Source organism: Aptenodytes patagonicus, chromosome 1, assembly GCF_965638725.1.
Source record: "Aptenodytes patagonicus chromosome 1, bAptPat1.pri.cur, whole genome shotgun sequence".
In the NCBI taxonomy this organism is placed as follows: Eukaryota; Metazoa; Chordata; class Aves; order Sphenisciformes; family Spheniscidae; genus Aptenodytes; species Aptenodytes patagonicus.
In genome coordinates, this window is record NC_134949.1 from 51,953,837 (window position 1) to 51,973,224 (window position 19,388).

General features: G+C 43.2%; 2 protein-coding genes across 10 annotated transcripts in view; one reads left to right on the forward strand and one right to left on the reverse strand.

Moving 5' to 3' along the window:
* Positions 1 to 14,581, reverse strand: part of FGD6 (FYVE, RhoGEF and PH domain containing 6) — a 74,676-nt gene extending 60,095 nt beyond the window's left edge. For all 3 annotated transcript variants that reach the window (XM_076334734.1, XM_076334727.1, XM_076334742.1), the window contains exons 1-2: positions 14,513 to 14,581; positions 2,363 to 4,802 (exon numbers count right to left, since the gene is read on the reverse strand). In XM_076334734.1, coding sequence (XP_076190849.1) covers positions 2,363 to 4,802; positions 14,513 to 14,525 — 2,453 coding nt within the window. In that variant the 5' untranslated portion in view covers positions 14,526 to 14,581. The remainder of the gene's footprint in view (positions 1 to 2,362; positions 4,803 to 14,512) is intronic.
* Positions 14,582 to 14,928: 347 nt separating this feature from the next.
* Positions 14,929 to 19,388, forward strand: part of VEZT (vezatin, adherens junctions transmembrane protein) — an 88,751-nt gene continuing 84,291 nt past the window's right edge. For all 7 annotated transcript variants that reach the window (XR_012995037.1, XM_076334801.1, XM_076334755.1 and 4 more), the window contains exon 1: positions 14,929 to 15,017. Coding sequence is in view for 6 of the 7 variants with exons in the window: in XM_076334801.1 (XP_076190916.1) it covers positions 14,982 to 15,017 (36 nt within the window). In the remaining variant the exon portion in view is untranslated. The remainder of the gene's footprint in view (positions 15,018 to 19,388) is intronic.

Here is a 19,388-nt window from a genome sequence, read left to right on the forward strand (position 1 = left end):
CTGGGTAAAATGCGAGCAGTAATTATTTCAATAACATCAGCACTGTTTCTCTAACCGGTTTTATAATACCACCTGGCCCAGGAAATGATGAAAGGCTCTTAAAGAACTATCAGAAAAGGTAAGATGACAATGATAAAGAAGCTTCAAAGGATTGGAGATAACAATGGATGGGAAAACTGGAGCAGCTGCCTGCCTGGCTCTGCCCGGGCAAGGACCCTTACACCTCCCAAGCCAGAGCCAAAATGAATACCCGTACCTGCTCTTCCAGCAGCAGCTGATCCAGGTCAGGAGACTACTGCCCCGTTGTGTCCCTTTTTCTTCTAGGGATTTCTTTGTTCCCTGAGATCTACTGAAGTAACTGCATGCATTAATTGTTTCCTAAGGTAGCTTCTGACTATGTAATTTAGTTTAAAATAAACACTTACATAAAGGGTTCTGGTTTTCTATGTGTGCTTTTTAAAGAAAACACAACACAAACTCAGTTATGTCAAGAACATCCAGCTTAGGGAGCAGCTATAGTTGCAGATGTGCCAGGGCGCAAGAGATCACTGAAACCCTTAAATCACCATTGGTACTGGGGAAGGTTTGTGTGGAGAGGGAATAACTACAAACCTCTTGCACTCAGTCAGGTGAGAAAACTACAGGATTTCACTCAAAGAGCAACTGCAGTCTCATACCTACCATGCTTCATACAGCAAAACTGTCCTTTTCTTAAAGCAAAGACATACATTTACCTGATCCAGAACCACAACACAAACCAAAATAGATCACATAAACACATAAAATATATCCTTATTTAAGTTTGGTCTCACCCTTCTTAGGTAAACCAAATCAAGGGAATACTAAGAGTGTGGTCAAAACCCCCAAAAGATACCCAAAGATTAGATTTAAACAAAAAGTATACACTCAGTCAGGAACTTAAACTATGCCAAGACAAAACCAAGAAACACCCTACTGTAAACAAGAAAAATACTCAACAACCACATGAATAAATATACCAATACCAAGCACACAACCAGAAATCCTACTTCTCATGATAAGGCTTCATGCTTTCCATCAAACGGCCCAATGTTGAGGATATCAATTCTATAAACAATTATTAACACAGGATGCCACTTAAAATTTGTCTCCTCCTATATAAAAGGACACACTCCCCTGAAGAATGGCCAGCTCTTGGATTCTTTGGAGCACGTGTTTGCTGCACACACATCCAAAATGAAATGAAGCTTAGTAACTCTCAGTGAAAAATGAAGTTAAATATGACTATCTATAAGCTAGCTCATTTATTCTTGTCAATATGCATATACTCTCAACAGTGTAAAGAAGTTTGCTGGGGACTATGAAGTATACAGGCTGCATATTTCATTCAAATCCTTATTGCTGGTTTGAGATAAATCTTGAGGATCTGCAAGACCAACTGATTAGCTGAAGTTAAGAAGTTAAATAATACCGTACTGGGTCAAAACAATGCTTCACCTGTTACCACACTCTGACAGACACAGTAAGTGATGCTATTTAGGGAGAGCATATGAGCCTGGCCACTCTTTGTGGCCCATTCCTCTTCCCAGCATCCACGATCACAGTATTACAGCTATTAAAAGATCTGTTCCTGCCTATGCCATTATGCATCTGTTTTGGACATATCTGTGAATCGGTCCAATCCCTTTTTGAATCTGCTGATATTACCTGATATGTCCACCACCTCCTGAAACAACGAAACACAGCAGCAACCTGCAGGGTCACCAAACCCTGTCTTTTCAGTAATATTCTGTGTGAGTCATACAGAACTCGTGCACTACTACTACCTTTATTGCATCCAGCAGCACAGGGAGATACTGAAGATTCACTATATTCAGGGAGAGGCAGTATCTTTTGCTATACCCGAAAAGCTTTCAAGACCTGATGAAGAATTTGCATACTCAAAAGCTTGTCTGCTTTTCCCAGCTCTATCAGCTGATCTAAAAATATATTCGTACCCTCTACAAACCTAGCAACTATGCTCTCTATGGACACTTATTCAAGTTCATCCTGAGACTGTGGTAAGGTTCGTTCCTCCCCATTTAAGTATTCTTGGATACAAATACATGACTGTATCTGATTTGCTTTAAATCTGGAAAAGCACATACATTAGGTTCCCAAATTTTTATCATATATAAGGAATAACTAGCTTATTTTTCCTCTTGACTCTTTACCAAGTGCAAACAGTTTTCAAAACAGCGAAAGCATGTAAAGATATACAGCAGCGGCTGTCCTGCTGACATTTAACAAAAGGGGTACAGCCTCTCAAGTCATCATGTAAACATGTTTACAACCAACAGAGTTGCAATGGAGCTGTTTAACTTCCCCTTTCTCTTTATTTTACCTGCCAAGTCTCAAACGCCTGTTTGTAGCTTCACAAGCATCCTCAACCTCATAGAAGCCAGGGCTCTGGTCTTCCACGCTGCTGGAGTTCTGCCACTCAAAACAGAGATTCCTCCGAGCACCCATAGCAAAAGGCAAGTTCTCATACTCAGGTATTTCCTCATAGTGACGCACGTTCTCGTACTCTGGAACACAAGTGCTGGTTACAGAATTCAAGTGCATTTGTGACAAATTCTCTCCTGAAAGTACATGCCCATCTAAAGACTCCAGCCTTTGGTTACTTCGCATCTCAGGTTGACTTCTGTTTCTCTGCCTCTTCTTATGTAACGCCGGACTACTTATTTCTACAGAATGCGCCTTGGCAGATTTAGCTTTCCTTTCACTGCCTACAGATGCTATATTCCGGTTGCTACCGCTTCCATACCCGTCCCCAGTGGAAAGGTTGGCAATAGCACTATCCATTGACTGGCTGCCTTTAGACAGAAATTTTTGGAAGTCGCTTTTCATTAAGCAAACCGACAGTTTTATGTTGAGAAACTTTTTCAAGCTATTTTTCTTCTGATGGTCTTTGCAAGGCTTGTCTGTCCTTTCCACGTCCACAGAAGAGAGAGATTTGGCCCTAGGCTTCGTCACAACAGTCAAGTGGTTGAAGCTAGTAGCAATGTTAGCAGTTTTTAATGATTCAGAATTTCCTGAAAATGGAAGAATAGGATGAGGTAACTTCCAGACGGGTTTCTCAGAAGAACGTTTGGGCATGTCACAGGATGACAGCACACCTTGCTCCTTGGCTGGTGGACATGTGAAGTGCGATCCTTCCAGAACGCTGTTCGATTTGTCCTCACTGGAGGTGTAAGAACTTTTCTCCACAAGCTCTGCTGATGCAGCTTTTTTCAGCAGGCCAGCAGCTGGTAGGCTGTGCCTCTGCGGTTTTTTAGGAACAATTTTTGGAGAACTTTCATCCTTTATTTTAACTTCTTTATCTTCCAATTTTTGTGGGGAAACATGGAGGCTATTGGAAGCAGATAAGTGTTGACTGCTAGTTAATTTGAGTTGCTTTGGCAAACTCATGGACAAAGTATCACACCTGACAAAGTTAGTCCTTTTGTCCACAGCATCTAACATACTGGTATCATCTGTCATCTCATCCAAGGAGTTAACTAAGTTATGGTCTGCATCTAAAGAACATTCAACACTTTCCACCAAATCAGAAGTTTTGTGTGACAAGTGAGGCAAAAGATTTTGTGAAGTTGACTCTTCTGTAGCAGATTCCTTCACCTGATGCATTCTGTCTATGTTGCTTTGAGTTATCTCACATTTTTCAGGATGAAGCACTTCTGTATTATTGTTATAACAAACACTTTGACCAAGGATATTAATTTTTGCTGGCTTTTTAAAGCTTTGTTCTGCAAGCCCAAAGGAATCTCTCTCTGAATTACATGGTCCCTTTGTTCCTTCTCCTGTGGTGTCTATGCCATCCTGACGGACTAGACATGCAGCACGTGGCTTTCTTGGCTTAGGGATAGGAAGCATTTTTAAGCTCAGGACCGAAGATGTTTCAGAGGAGGTTTTATCAGCATCTGCTTTCATACCCATTTCACCTGAAAACATACTATTGCTACTTAAATTTTCATTTTCCAGGATTTCCTGGTCCAATGGGCAAGAGCAACTGTGGTTATTTTCAGTCAAACTAGGACAAATTTCAGATATCTGAAACTCATCAGCAGTGAGCTTACCGTCGGTATTTTGTTGCTTCCCTATAGCTACCTCAGAAGACAACGAAGACTGTACAAGTTCCATAAACTCTATTTTAAGGTTGTTCTTGGAACTGCTGCCATCCCCTTTGTCAAGTTTGTCTGCATACCTGCGCCTCACAGGACTGCTGTTAGGAAACACACTATGAGTTAGAACGTCCTTAAGTTTCTCTTCCAAAATGCTGGCTTTCAAAACCACCTGATTTCTATTTGCCAGTTTTTCATTGTGACTATCCCCCAGAGTTAGAGCGTTTTTTTCACCGACTTTGATGTTCTCTAAGTTTTCCAAGTGCTCGAAAATGATCTGAGTTTTACAGGTGGTGTCCCCATTTCCAAGCTTATGAAGGCATTCAAATTTGCAAGATGACATTGGTAGAATATATGCTGTGTTATCAGTACTCCCTTCCAAGGCTTCATTTTTATAGTTCAAGTGGTCTAGCGTTTGAGAAGAATCTCCCCTGTGCTCCTCAAAGCTTTTTGTGCTTTTTCTTGTAGACGATGGAGGTTTAACTTCTGGAACAGATGAGCTCTTGAGAACCTTTGGTTTCGGTGCAATTGCTGGCTTGGTTTTCCTTGCTGCTTGGATAACACCAGAAAGTACAAGGTCAGGCTTCGGTGCAACAGGTGGAGGCGTCGCCTTGTGTCCTACCACAAATTTTGGTTTGGGGGCCACCGGTGGCTTCTTAATTTCTAGGAAGGATGGAAAACAAAGACTTTAGTCACCATCAGCCCACAGAACAACTTCACCTGCACCACAGTATTATTAGAGGTTTTGTAACATCTAAATCACACAATCTACAGGATCTCAGCGTGTATATGCATACATTTTTCTCTTAAAAGCCTCCCTTCCCTACCATCACTTTTTCACTAGTTGCCTTTCTTCTTTTTAACAGGCACAGTCAAGGAGCGGTAGGAAAAGTCTTCAAGGGTAACTCGTTCGTTAAAAAACAGTTTATGAAAGTGTATGTCCTTGCTCAGATGCTAAAGTATGATGCTAATAAAAACAGAGCAGTTTAGCCTGGTTTTGCAGTTTGAACTATTACAATACCTTTTAAAAATGGTGCAAATATGCTAAGTGCCTCGTGTAATAAGCCACAAAGATAGCAGAACAGCTAGGGTAACTACGAAGACAGTTCAGTTCCTTCCCCTACCACCTCTGGAAATGCGTAACCTGAAATTCCCCCTTCCCTTCCTCTTCTTTTCAAGCAATATTGAGATGGATTACCGTACCAGCTGTAGAACTGGCATGTCACTACCATCAGTTCAGTGAAATGAGTCTGTGGTCCGAAGTTAATGCAGTAATTTGTAGCAAGTCAGTACTTTCCTACTGTAAAAGTGAAATACTATTTCTGTGCATCTTATAAAATTACTCTTCCCAACATGTCACTGTCTGACCTAGAAACAGTGACCACTGCTATGACTTATGACCCGCTTGACAGCACAAGATGACAAACCCTGGGGAGAGTGGGCAGCAGGAAAAGGAGCACATGAGGAACTTGTAGATTATGGAGTTTTGATTGTGTTGTTGGTTTGGGGGTTTTTTGCTTGTTTGTTTGTTTTGTGGTTTTGTTGTTTGTTTTTTTAAGGTATGCCTGCAACATCTTAATATTGCAGGAGATCATTTATGACCAATTTATTTCCATATGCTGGAATAATTTCAGATTTCTAAGTGCTTTGAGTGATTTTTGACATGTGAAAACTGATTTATAATGTAAAGAAGTTTTTCATTCTATTTTTTTTATGTAACACCTCTGCATTTATTACCTTTGTTTTGAACAATATTTTGGTATACTTTCAGGAAGTCATACACATTAAATAAAACTCTTAAGAAAACATGCTAATTAATGTTTCACATGCTAAGAGATTGAGTAAGCCATTGATTTATTATTCCTTTTGAGCTGTGGGTTTGGTGTTTGGTTGTTTTTTATCACCATTATTATTATAGATGTGCAACTATATCCTAATCTCCTGCCTAGAAATATGAGAATAAAGTTTCAGGCTTGGGGTTTTTCCTGTTTTGGATGGGTTTTTTGTTTGTTTTAAAGAAATCTAGATGGTAAAAAAAAAAAAAAAAGGCAGATGCCCTCAGTTGCAAGCATTTCCCAAACACTAAGCCACTGCTCTAAGCAGACGGCCAGAAACAATGTCTCTACTATAGAAACAGGAAAACCATGTTTTTCTAGGGCATGAATCATTAAACGGTATCCAGACTGACTCCACTTACATGTAGAGTAGCTGCCCTTGCTGCAATTATATTAGCAAAGAGGTAAACCTGATGGCAGAGATATTTTTTGAGACATTTTGCAAGAGGGGATGCAGAATTTCTTTCCAAAGGTACAGCTCCCTATAGCCAGCAACAACAGCCAAGAGTGACCCAACTACCAGCAAAGGACGTACCACCTTCTGTGTCCTGTCCAAAGACAGAGGTTCCCCACACAGTGAAGAGTCAATAGTTTCCTCGGAAAAAAAAAGTAACCCTTTGGATGGGCAACCACTGATCCTGAACAGCAGGAGAGAGTTGTACATTCACTTTCAGACAAAACAACTGCCTATTCAGTTGGAGAATGAAGTGATGGCAATAAAGGAGCCTGCTTTCTACAGTAAAAACCGAGGAACGGATGCACAGTTTGTCACAGAACACAACGCAGCAGTAGACCTGGGCCATGTTCAGTAATATTTATTAAGCTATTAAAGCTGCCTGAAAACTGGAGAGAGACAGACTGCTTGGGAACCCTTCCTGATGCCCAAATGAGAGAAACAGATTGGAAAAGATGCAGGAGATTAAACACTGGCTACGTAATTGATACCCCGTGGATTATTTGTCCCACTCCACAAACTGAAGTCCATAAACCCTGGAAGTCTCTCTCTAGTGGGACTGCCTAATTTGGATAGCAATCAAACTAGATTATTCTGCAGGGCTTTCAACTAGTATTTATTAGGGAGGACACTCAGAAGATATGATATGATACTATTACCTGAACATAAGATTCAAAACTAAAACATGAAAACATCAAAGGATGCAAAGAAAACAAATCAGTTGTTTATATGCCAATAGTGGAAACCTGGATAATGAACAGAGCCAGAAAAAATCACTTCTGATAAGTGCGATTCGATACAATTTCTGAAGCCTACTAGAATTTTTCAAATTACTTCAAAGTTAAAAAGCATTGGGACAGACAGAAGAGATGGGGAAGTAGTGTGGTATAATAAAGACACCACTATCTGCTTTAAAGTGATTGCTCATAGAGTCGATATGGGTCAATGTATTAACAGACACATTACAGTCTTGGTATCAATACAGATCTGCAGTCAACCGCTCAGTCAGAAAGGAATGTGATGAAGAGCCCTTTCAAACATAAATATGACGTGAGAGGAAAGACTCCAGGAAGGGAATGCATACCAGTAGATTTCCTCAACAAAATATCTTTAAGTTTCTGAAAAATACAAGTGATGAACTTCTTAGAAAAAAAAAAAATCACAGCAGCTAGGCAAGGGTAAAAGTATATTAGAATTCAATTAGAAATCAAGAATTAAAGTTCAGTTGATTATAAACTAATTTAATTCACTGTGTGTGGATAAAAACCAGTTCTACATAACACAGTGCTTTAAAAGGGACAATTTCCCATCCTGAATAGAAAGAAAACTAAGTAGGAGGCAACTGTTATATATAAAGGTGTAAGGAATGACTGGAAGTCATATGAGAATGACTTTTTGTTAAATGACAAGCATAAGCAAGCCTCTTTGGTGAAAACCAATAAATATAATCAAGGAAACGTTATACAACAAATGCACGGAGTGGTGAGTTGTTTGGACAACGGGTTTTTTCCTGGTGCCATATGGAACTGTTCACCTAAGAACAGAGATGGTTGGTTATGCTTAGGAGAGTAAAAACTGAAGAGAATTTGGAAATCATTGTAGACAGTTATTTTATGAGAGCTCCATGCAGGTCTGCAGCTAAGCGGTAAATAATCCTCCGAATTACAAGGAGATAAATATAAAAAGATGAAGGGAGCTGAAAATATTTCTGTACACAGCACCTGCCAGACTGTTAGTGACATGCTATGTCACCTTCTGGCATTCTTAGGTGAAAACTTGGGACAAATGCAAGAAATAACTACAGAAGTATTCAAGGTCTGAAAATCATGCCTCAAACCCCAAGAAAGCTCATCCTGCTTAATTTAACCATGAATTTAAGAAGTGAGATGGTAATAGTATATATACTTATGCACATGTGAAAGATTTTTGATAACAGATGGCTCTTTAATCAGGGGAAAAAAAAAAAGACACGATGAGATCCCATAGCTGACCACTGAAGTTTGACAAGTTCAAACTAGAAACAAAGCTTTAAAATTATTATTAAACCCAAAGGATAATTAACTACAGGAACATCTCGCCTAGGGTTGTGGTGGAGCCACCAGCACTTACAGTCAACCTAAACTCCCTTTCTGAGATGTGCAGAAGTTTCAGAGGAAATTTAGGACTGGAAATTGGATTCTCTGGCTTGTCTTACTCAGGAGATTAGAATAGAGAATCACTACGATTTCCCCTGCTCCCCCCTCCAGTCTTACCCCATTTCTCAGAGAGGATCCCTGCATCCAGACTAGCATCATGGGTTACCAGTAATAAACCCAAACGTAAGAGCAGAAACACCGATTTTTATTTGCATAAACAGATTAAATGATTAGGAGCCAGAGAAGCAGCCAGAGATATCCTCTGATTTGCTTGACTAGCAAAGGAAGAAATCCATAAATAAAGTGACTAACAAAGCTGCCATCACCAGCAGGAAATCTACGGCTCATCTACAAACAGCCAACACCGTGTTCAGTGCTGAAGGAAGGAAAGAAAAAAGAAAGGGAAAAAAAAAAAGATGCTTAAAAATACCCACACACCCAACACCCTTAAAAAAAGTGGATTAAAAAGGGCATTATCTTTCTAACAATAAATAGCCATCAGCACCACCTATGCAGGTCAACGCATATGCTTTTTGTCCAACTTTGGGTCATAGCACAGAGAACAGACATTTGCCCCTCTAGTGAATTATCTCCTCCAGTGTGCTGAGGAAAAAGCAACACCCATTCTCATCCTGCTAAGCTCCTCTGCGACAGTTGTTATTGCCCGACTAAGCAGGCATTCCTGTCCTACCTTCAAGTTGTTTTAGAGGACGATGAGAACACCCTGGAACAACTTCTACTCTCAATGTTTTGGCCTTAAAAGTGTCTATTTCTGTTCTTCAGATGATAGGATTTAGCAATTGTGGACCTCACTTAAAAATGCTCGCGTGTCTTCTCCTATGCAATATCATGAATGAGCAGGAAAGCCAGTAAGACAGTGCAGCCTTAAGCACTACTATTACACAGTTTTAAATCTTCTCCTCAAATTTTTACCTCTTGTTACCTTGCCTGCCCAGCACAGGAATAGGGGAAAAAAGAAGATATATGAAGTTAAACTGAGGCAAAAAACCAAATAGCACTACCTCTTCTGCAATAAACCCTACTATTGCTAAAGGAACATTTTCCCAGGTTATGTTTATGCCCATACTTTTGAGATTCTGTTAACAACTTCTACACTTGGGAACAGCAAAAGAACAAGACCAAGTTATGTTCACCTGCATCTGTCCAAGAAACAGGGACAAATGGTTCTGGATGCTGTTGTGCAAACATAACTTGCTATTCCTTTCCTTGCAATGCTCCACATGAACAGAGGCCTCTCTCCTGGTATTCAGGATCCCCAATGGGACTGTCTGTAGCCGCCCAAGAGGTATCCCTGTGGCAGGATCCTGCAACCAACCCAAAAGCAATATCCTTTTTGAACCACAAAACAGTAGGAAGACAGTAAAACAACTGATCAGTGGGACATAAGATTTTGACAGCAGCTGGACCTAAACTTAAGGTATGGTACGCAATCAAGTTACTATGGGGTAAGCCAAGGTGTGAATTTAACAAATCAGCTACTTTATACAAGCTGGCCATATGTATACTCTTACTCACAGTATACAAGGTAGTTTATTCCTTTTCACCTACGAGATGAAATCTGTTTCACATACTACTTCACATATCTATTTCACATGTACTAAGAAAAGAAAAGGAAAGGGCTTGAAACAGTTACCGCTTAGCAGCTGGCCTACTGCAAATGTACATACTGGCTTTCTCATGGCACCTTGTTTACATATGCATGCTGTATTCTCAGAGTTAGGAAGTCACATCTGTAGGCTATATATGAAAATAATACGATGCCCAGAAGGTATCTACCAAGGGATTGATGTGCTGTTCTTTCTTATGTGAAGGAAGAGCTCACTAACAGCCTATTTACTGTTCCTGGGACTACTTTTGGCATAAAACACTACAACTCACAGACACAAAACAAGAAAGCCAATCCAGCTTTTAAAGAGCACGCAGGGAGAGAGATAATTATTGATATATGTTTGGGATACACTCAGAGATTATTGTGATGGCAGTTAATACACTGCACAGAGAAACAGAAAAAGTATTTTAAAGTTCTCCAGAAACTTAAATTTTAATGGCTCACAACAAGGCTTTTCAGTTCAATTACTTTGCTTTCAGTTACAGAAAGAAAGGTTCATTAGGTAAACACCTCAAAAAAGTATTCTGAGATCATTAATTTGTTTCCTGCGAATGTGTATTTATTTTCTCTTTATGCAGAGGCTCTGATTTTCTCAGGTGCCACAATGCTCAAAAGAAAACAAAAAAAGGAATGAGTCATGACATCCCGGAAGATAACACATGTAGTTTTTAAAATACAAGGGAAAACGACGGTTTCCAAGCCACTACAGTTCTAGAAAACATCCTAAGTAAACTGCAAAAGGAAAACATTAATTTCAAAATCTCAGGTTGTTCAATGACTTGTTGAAATAAAACAGGAAAGTTGGGGATAACTTTAGAGTAAGGACAAGAGATGAATAAACAACCTTTTAAGATTGCATGCGGAGACAGAGCTGAGTAACTAATGTGACTTGACATATTAGAGAGTTAAAGGGACATTAAACCCTGTAAGGCCTCCTTTTTTCAATCCTTGAAAGCAATGAAGTTCAACTGGAAAAGTCATGTTGATTTTGTTTATTCTGTTCCTGCTATGTTGTTTTCCCCTTTGAATTACATTTTTCACATTAAAATACACTACATATTTCTCATTGTTGTTGTCAAATAAGATTGCAAGTCTAAGCTATACATTCTGCCGACATTAAATATGCTGTATAGATTCACATATAAGGACTGTTTCTTCAGCAAGAAATAATAAATGTCAAACTCGTAACTCTGAGCTTTTGTTTTTCCCTTTTAAAGGCAAGGCGCATACTTGAAGACAGCACAATAGTTCTAGGCAGAAATTAAGTAAATGCGCATTCATCAGCATCATATATAAAGAATACATTCTACATGAGAAAGCAATGAGAGAATAGTTGTAAATGAAGGTTGAAACCAACATGCAGGTTGATCACTACAATAAGATAATTTTTTTAATCATCTAGAAGTATTTTAAACAAGTGCTATAGTTCCTTAGTTCTAACGAGTCCAGATTTACACACACATTTTCAAATATGTAAGCAACAGCTATGGGAGAACTCCTTCACCTGTCACTGAATTACGTCCAGCTCTGGACTGAGATGTAACTGAAACAATTTTGTAGAGGAACTAGAAAAGATATATAGCAAGAAACTGAATATGCACTGCATTATTTCGAAAGGCAGAAGGCAAGCTGGAGTGGAATTAAGGCTGGGTTATCGATGTTGGACCTTTCGCAACTTCTGTCCACGGACAGAAGCTGTGTTCGGTATTTCTCTCTGTACCATAGTCCCCTCAAGTAGCACAGTATCTCTTACAGAGAGTCCTGCATATCAAGCTGAAGTCACTCATATCTGCAAATCCTACTTAAAAATATTAAATCAATACTGACGATGCTGTACCAGGTTGCTTTGTTCTAAAGGTACATTAAAAGAAGACACAAGAGAGACACTCAAGCCCTTCAAGTTAAACTGAAGCAAGAGCAGAAGGATTTCTAGGCATTTCAAGTTCCATCTGAAGCCTTCACACACCACGCTAACATTTTTACTGAAACGCTGTATTACCAATCAGTAGTCAGAAAGCTAGCTTACGTACCACAAACCAGAGTAGTAACTGAATTCACAATTAAGTAATTTCAATGTAGGCAATAGAACCTATAGATGACAGGACTGAAATTAAAATATAGGAGTTGATAAGTTTTTACATGAGCAATAGCTTTATAAAGCATGTCTATATATTTCAGGAGCTAAATTCTGCAGCAATACAAAGAGATGGATATTAAACCTTCAGAACTGTTTTCTGGCAGTTCTCAGTCTTTTCATACCCTGCCTATGAGCTCCTTAACTGAAATGTAAAAAGCTGTCATGACACTGTCAGCAGGATCGTGAATCTCTGATCTTGTTTCACCTGTCCCCCATATATTTTTTTATCCTCACATAATCCATCACACATAAAATACTCTTCATCCCCTCTTCAACAGCCTTCACATACCCCTCAGCTTCCCTCTTCCTGCCCACCAGGACTCTCTCTACGTCTTCCCCTTCAAATCCCTCACCAAAATTCACATTTTCCACGAAACCATCCCACTTTCTTCTTACTGATATTCCTCAGCATGCCTTTCTCTTTTGCCTTCTAAGTGACTTTGTTCACCGAACACCTTCCTCCTCACCTTCCCCACAAACACCATCGCAACATAAACTAAAACAGGAGAGACTCAGTCACACAACCTCAGCTCTAGAAGTCCTGAATCACTGTTTAGTGCTAAAAATCTACCCAACTTTCTGAAACTTAGTACCATATCAAATTTTAACAGCCCAGCTCTAAGCTCTTGAGCACCCCCTAACACCTATCTTTTATTTGCACAGCTGTTTAACTCTTAAAAGAGCAGGGGTGAATTGCGCTACCAGCGGCACTACTAACAACCTGAACATACAATGCAGCTGTTAAGTAGAGATGATATCCCGCTTTATTACATGTTTTTCCAGATCTAAACAAAATCAGTTCTATCATCTATATTAAAAGTGGAAATATATTAAATGGAGCAGAAAGATGCATTAAATAGTTCATCAGAATTTACTGGAAAACAAAAAGCTAACAGAGCCCAGACAATTAACGCTGGACTTGATAACAACATGACGTATTTGAGAGGAAAACACTGAGAATTACGTTGATGTTTTTGCTTGATGTCTGTGTATTGCTTTTCCTTCAGAACAGCCTCCTCCCTCCCCAATCCTTACAGGAAGCACTCCGCTGCTTCAGGTTTACACGGTGATTAGTTGTGTTTCCACCCAAGACGTCATAACCTACACATGACACCTTTTCAACGCAGAAAACGTCTTCAAGCAGACTAAGGAAGGAATCTACTAATCTAACAGATGGGCGAACAAAACTACTAACAGCAGACCACCGTGCAGCCAAACAAACAAAAAAACACGAGCAACTCCCTTAAACACGGGGAGCTCTTGTTTTAAACCAAGAATTTGCCTTGCAGCCCTTTTAGCCGTGAAATTGGCAGCGGTCAAGAAAAGGGGGGGAAGGTAAGGAAAGCACTGAAGTAGGTCAGTTCAAACCAGCAGCTGGAGACGCCAGAAGTGAACGCTTGCCAGCATCCCTGCCTCTGCGTGAGGGCTCCAGCTCGTACGAGCTGGATCAAGGCAGGTACACCCTTGCAGCAAAGCCGGAGCTTAGCCGCTGACAAACTTTCGCAGCTCCGCGAAGTCAGACGGAGCGATAACCCAAACCCCGGCATCGGCTTTCCTGCCAGAAAACCCGGCCCCCGGCCGAGGCTCTTGGCAGGTTTCACCCGCCGCCAGCTCAGCCCCAAGCCAAGCGACCCGCTCCGCCGCCGGGCACAAAGTCTCTCCGCCGGACACGCGAGCGCGGCCAGAGCCGCACGCCGGGAGGTGAGCGGAGAGCCCGGCTCAGCTCCGCGCACCGCCGGGGCAGGGAGTACGGGGCGCACGGGGCGCCCGTAGCGGACCCCGGGGAAGGGCTGCCCCCCCGGGGCGCGAGGCTGCGCCCCCCTCCTCCGCTCGCTCCCCGCGGCAGGCGCGCCCAGCCCGCCTCCCTGCCCTTCCCCCGGGGCGAGGGGGGGGGACGCAGCGCCCGGCCCCGCCGCGACGGTGAGGGACAGCCGGGCGCAACCGCTCGGCGCCGCCGGGGCGAGGAGCGCAGCGGCGGCTCCGGCTCTCGTCCCGCGCCGGCACCGCGGGGCGGCCGCGGCGCACCTCCCTCATCCCGCTCCCCCCTAGCCCCCGGGCGCCGGGCCCCGCCGGCCGCCACGGGGTGAGGCGAGGCTCTCCGGCCGCGGGGACATGCGGACTCCCCGCCGGCCGGCCGGGCGGAAGGGAACCGCCGCTCCCCAAACTTTCCCCGGGCACTCACCGGCGGAGCTCATGGTGCTCCCCACGCGCCGCGCCGTCCTCCCCCTCGTCCCTTACGCCACGGCCCCTCTGAGGGCCGAGGAGAAGGAGCCCATTGTTCCCCCGCGCCGCCACCCAGCAGCAGCAGCAGCAGCAGCACCCCCCGCCCGCCACCGCATAACGCCCCGCGGCTGGCGGCAGAGTGAGCGCCGGCAGCGCCCGCCACCAGCCCCGCCGCCGCCGCCCAGCGGCGCCCCCTGCCGGGCCCGCGTCCCGCCCCGACCTGGCCCCGCCCCCGGCCCGCCCCAATCAGCACCTCCCACCGGGCGGCCGGAAGCGGGCGCTCGCCGTGCCTTCTGGGGGCTGTAGTTCTCCCCCGGCGCGAGGCGAGGCAAGGCAGGGCCGGGCAGGGCCGGGCGGGGAGGGGCCGCCGGCGGCGCGGCGGACTCCGTTTCCCAGAGTGCCCGCAGGGGGTGGCATGGCGGAGAAGGATGACACCGGAGTTTGACGAAGAAGTGGTGTTTGAGGTGGGCGCGGGGGCGACCCGGGGCGGGTTGGGCCCGTGTCTCTCCGCCCGTCGCCGAGGCGTTGCGCCCCGGCCCCCGGGGGCGGCGTGCGCCGGGCGGCCCGAGGTGACCGTTGGGCGTGAGGCGGGCGCGGGGCCCGGCCGGGGGCAGAGCCTGCCGCGGGCGGCGGGCGGGGGAACGGGGAAGGGCGGGAGCCGGCGGGTCCGGCAGGTCGGGGCGGTGTTCGCCGGGAGCGGCGGGACGGCGTGGGGTGTCCCGCGCTCCAGAGCAGCCTGGGGACCGGTGTCGCGCCGCGCCCCTCCGTGCAGGCCGAGGGCGGGACCGCTGGCGGGAGAGGGAGCCGGGCCGGGGAAGACTCAGCCGGGGAAGGGGCGATCCTTTGTGCGGCGGCCCGCCTGGGCTTCGCGGGTCGGCGGCTGCCGGGCTGCCTGTCCCCGCGTTTCGGGCTGCCGGCGTTGCGATCTCTGTCAGAAGGAAGCGCGGCGGAGCGGGGGACCCGCGTCGGCGGCTGTTCCCTCGGAGCCGCCTGCGCCGGCCTTTGAGAACCGTTAGGGGCTGGGGGGGCTAAACGGCCGGCCGGGGCGTCGGCGCGGCGTGTGCCGGCGGCACGTCCTTGTAACTGCCGGCGCAGAAAGCGCAGTGCGTGTGCGAGGCTTCACACCGCCCTGCGCTGACCACTGCGCTGTGGCATCGGCGGCGAAGACAGTAAATCCGCTGTGTAGCTAGTAAGTCCTGCTTCTAAATCAGTGTAATTCACGTAAAAGGTGCGTTTCAGCACGCACTCATCTGTGTACTAAGTACCGAAACGGCCTTATCTTTCTAGTGTTTGTATTATTTACAGGATTTGCATAAAACTTTACAATTATATTGCACGTCTTGTTAGATAATGGGGCTACAATATCATCTGGGCCTTATTTAAAACAGTGGTTAAATATATCTGCTGTTGCAGTTCAGTGACAAAATCAGATCAGTTTGCAGCGGGTAAATGTAATTTCATCTTCATGGAGGGCACGCCTGCTTTTGCAGGTGTACAGAGAAAGTGGTTGTAGAGAAATACTGTCTTTAAAATGATTAATTATTATAATAGTAATAAGGCTTCTGGTTTTACCAGAATGCAAAAAGCTCCTTACATAAGGAATGATTTTTTTTCTCAGCTCTGTAAGTACTACCTGTATATGGCTTTGGTCTGTACCACAAAGTTTTGTGTTTATCCGCAATCAACCTTGAATTCTAACAATAAAATCTGTTATTTATAGTGCTGCTATGTTAAATTGCTTCCTTTAATGGCATAAATCCATGGTGAGAATTTATTTCACGGGTATAATGCCTGCCCTCTGCATTTCCTTCTTCAATAAAAGTGACACTTGTTTTACAGTTCCGCAGTTCTTCAGTTCATGCAGCAGTTACTGTTTTGATTGAAAAAGTTCTACTGCATAGGGAGTAAAAGACCTCCCTGCATGTGCATATGCACTTCACTATTTTCTTTGCGTTTTGGGAATGGATTTCAGTCACTAGTAAAGGCTCTTTGATACATTACTGTAACAAGTGTGTGTGTGTGTATATACACACTTATAGGTATACTGAGTGACATAGTAACGTATTGTTCATATATTAGGGTACAACTATAATGTCAGATAAGCAACAGTAGGAAAAATACGGATGTTTTTGGTTGGTTGATTGGTTGGGGTGCAGAGCTGGGTGAGATACCCGCTGATAATAATGGGTACCTTGAAATACCCGCAAAAATTATCTTCGGAAGTGCTCAGCAGGGTTCATGCTATTGTAAAATGAAGGTTCCACAGAAAATTATGAACATACTCCACACAGATGAGCCAGAGATGGGAATTAGGAAGGAGCCGAAAAGTATTTGGATAGTTAATGCTATGATGTATTTATTTTTTAATTACTCTTTTAATTTTTTTCTGGGGCCCCAAACTCTCCCCCTTAATTATTTGTGGTTTCTGGTAAGCAACTACATTTTTTCTGCACCTCAGTAGGTCACTTCCCATGTTGTTCTTCAGTGGTCACTGTTGCAAGGAGGCCTTCAGCATTTAGACCCAGGTTACTGTGAACAGCTGTTTCCTCTGTGCTTTTGGAGCTCTTGTGAATAAGATATCAGTCAATATTATAAGCAGTAGTGGTGTGCTAACAAATGCGTAATCAGGAAAGAAATGGTTCTTCATGTTTTTCATACCCAACAGAACGGGTAGGAGAGGGAAGAGAAGCAAATAGGATATGCTTCACCTGTTCCACATCACAGTTATGCCCAGTGTTATTTTCTGCACATTTTTCAGGTCATAGCTCTGTCCAACAGGCCCTGAATACATCAGTGCCAGCTGTCTGCATTACAAATTCTGCAGCATCAGATGATGGCGTGCTGATAGATATTTATGAGCTTCCAAGGATCGATCATTTTTCTCACTATCAAAGTTATCTTTTACATTAATGTATCTCTGAAGGAAGGGAAGCACAAACATGGCATCACTGCCCTGGGAAAGCAGTGTTTTCCGTCCAGTTCAAAAGCCATTGCAGATCATTGTGATTGAACAATAATGAATGATGGGCATTTTACTCTAACCAGTAAGTGCTGCCGTACTCTACCCAGTTTATAAATTAAATCCTACAGCAGCCAGCGATTTTTAATTCACCGACTGCATAGTCCTCAGCACTTCAGTTCTTCCATTTGTTACAACCAGTTGCTCTTGGAATTAAAATGCGACAAATATTGGGGGGAGGGGACAGAACCCAAGAAACACAGAGGTGCCCCTGATATGCTTGGCCTGGGCTCGTCTGCCAGCAGTGTGTCAAATTAAAAATTGTTGCAGTGTAGAACAGATTGTGGTAAAAAATGGAGGAACAATGAATGGCATTCTTTATTAATGTCTGTCTTAATTTATTAAGGGAGATCATGAGATAGGAAATTTGATGTTAAGTTACTTGAGATGAGTTTTTTACAAAATAGGCTAGAAGACAGAATGCTGTAGTTAGTGTAGTGTGCACTGCAGTTATAGTGTACCCCAGAGTCCTCTGGAAAATTGCAGCGTTTTGGGTATTTTGATATGAGACTGGAATTGTGTTAGGTTTTTTGTTGTTTGGACAATGACATCCCCTCCTTGTTTTCTTTTTCTTTTTTTAATGTCTAAATTAAGGAAGCTCCTTGTTCAAACTGGCTGCATTTCTGCATCATTATTCCAGTGGGAGGACTGTGTCAGAACTTCATTGCTTTGATAGTTAATAACTGCCATCTAATTTCTGACTTGAAATTTATTCATGGCTACTTCATACCTACGTGCACTTCTGCTAATATTGTCCATTAGCGTATATAGTTTTTATATTTCTCTAGAATTTACCTCTCCTAATGTATTCATAGAAAGCAATCTTATCCTGGCTAAGGACTTTGCTAAACTGAATAATACAATATATTTTAGCTTCGTTTCACAAAACAGATTTTCCTGTTCTTCATTTTTGATTTGGTTTTTTGTCTGTTTGTTTTTGGGGGTTTTTTACATCTACTTCAGTTTGAGTTCATCTTTTTGTACCTGAGCTTGCACCGTGGTACTTGCCGTTCTTGCTGGGGTCTTGTACAACTATTTTCACTTGCTTCTGCTGGGAATACTTTGTTTCTTGCATCCTAGGCCTACAAACAACTTTTTCAGGTCTTCATACTGTTTGACTTGGTTGTAATGTGATAGGGTAACCACTCATGTCTGTTCTTATTTTTATCAACAGCTTCCACATTATTGGAGAGTTTGTTTTTATTAGTTCCTCTGTGTAAGGTCTTGCTGTTGTCTACTGTTAAATTGCATACCATTATCAGTACCCACTCAAGGTCATCCCATTATTTTTGTATGATGTTTCAAGCCTTTTCTGCATATATGATGTTACTTGGTGTTATTGGGAAATCTCATTAGCATGCTTTTTTGGTATAAGGTTAATTAAGGAAAATTCAAAAGCTTTGACCAAAGACTCATTCTTTAGGAACTCCATTAGTAACCTTCTTCTGATCTGATAGTTTTCTGTTCAGCATAACCCACGGTTATCTCTGCCATCTACATATTTGGTTCCTTTCCCATCTTTTTCCTTAACTCATATGGCACAGTATCAAAAGTCCATACCCCATATGGCACAGTATAAAAAGTCCATATAAACTTCCCACATTTCCTTTATCTAGAAAAATTAGCTGTCTTGTCAAAGAAAGATGTCAAGTGAGTTTGGCACAATCTACCCCTGGTGAACCCATGTGGTATCTTCTTTGATGATCATCTGTTTTCTTCTTTGTCTTTGAATTTTGCAAGAAAGAGTAGTTATCCTCAGTAGCATGCTGGCTTTTGATCAGATTCATAGGCCTGACGTATTCCTGATTGCTTTTTT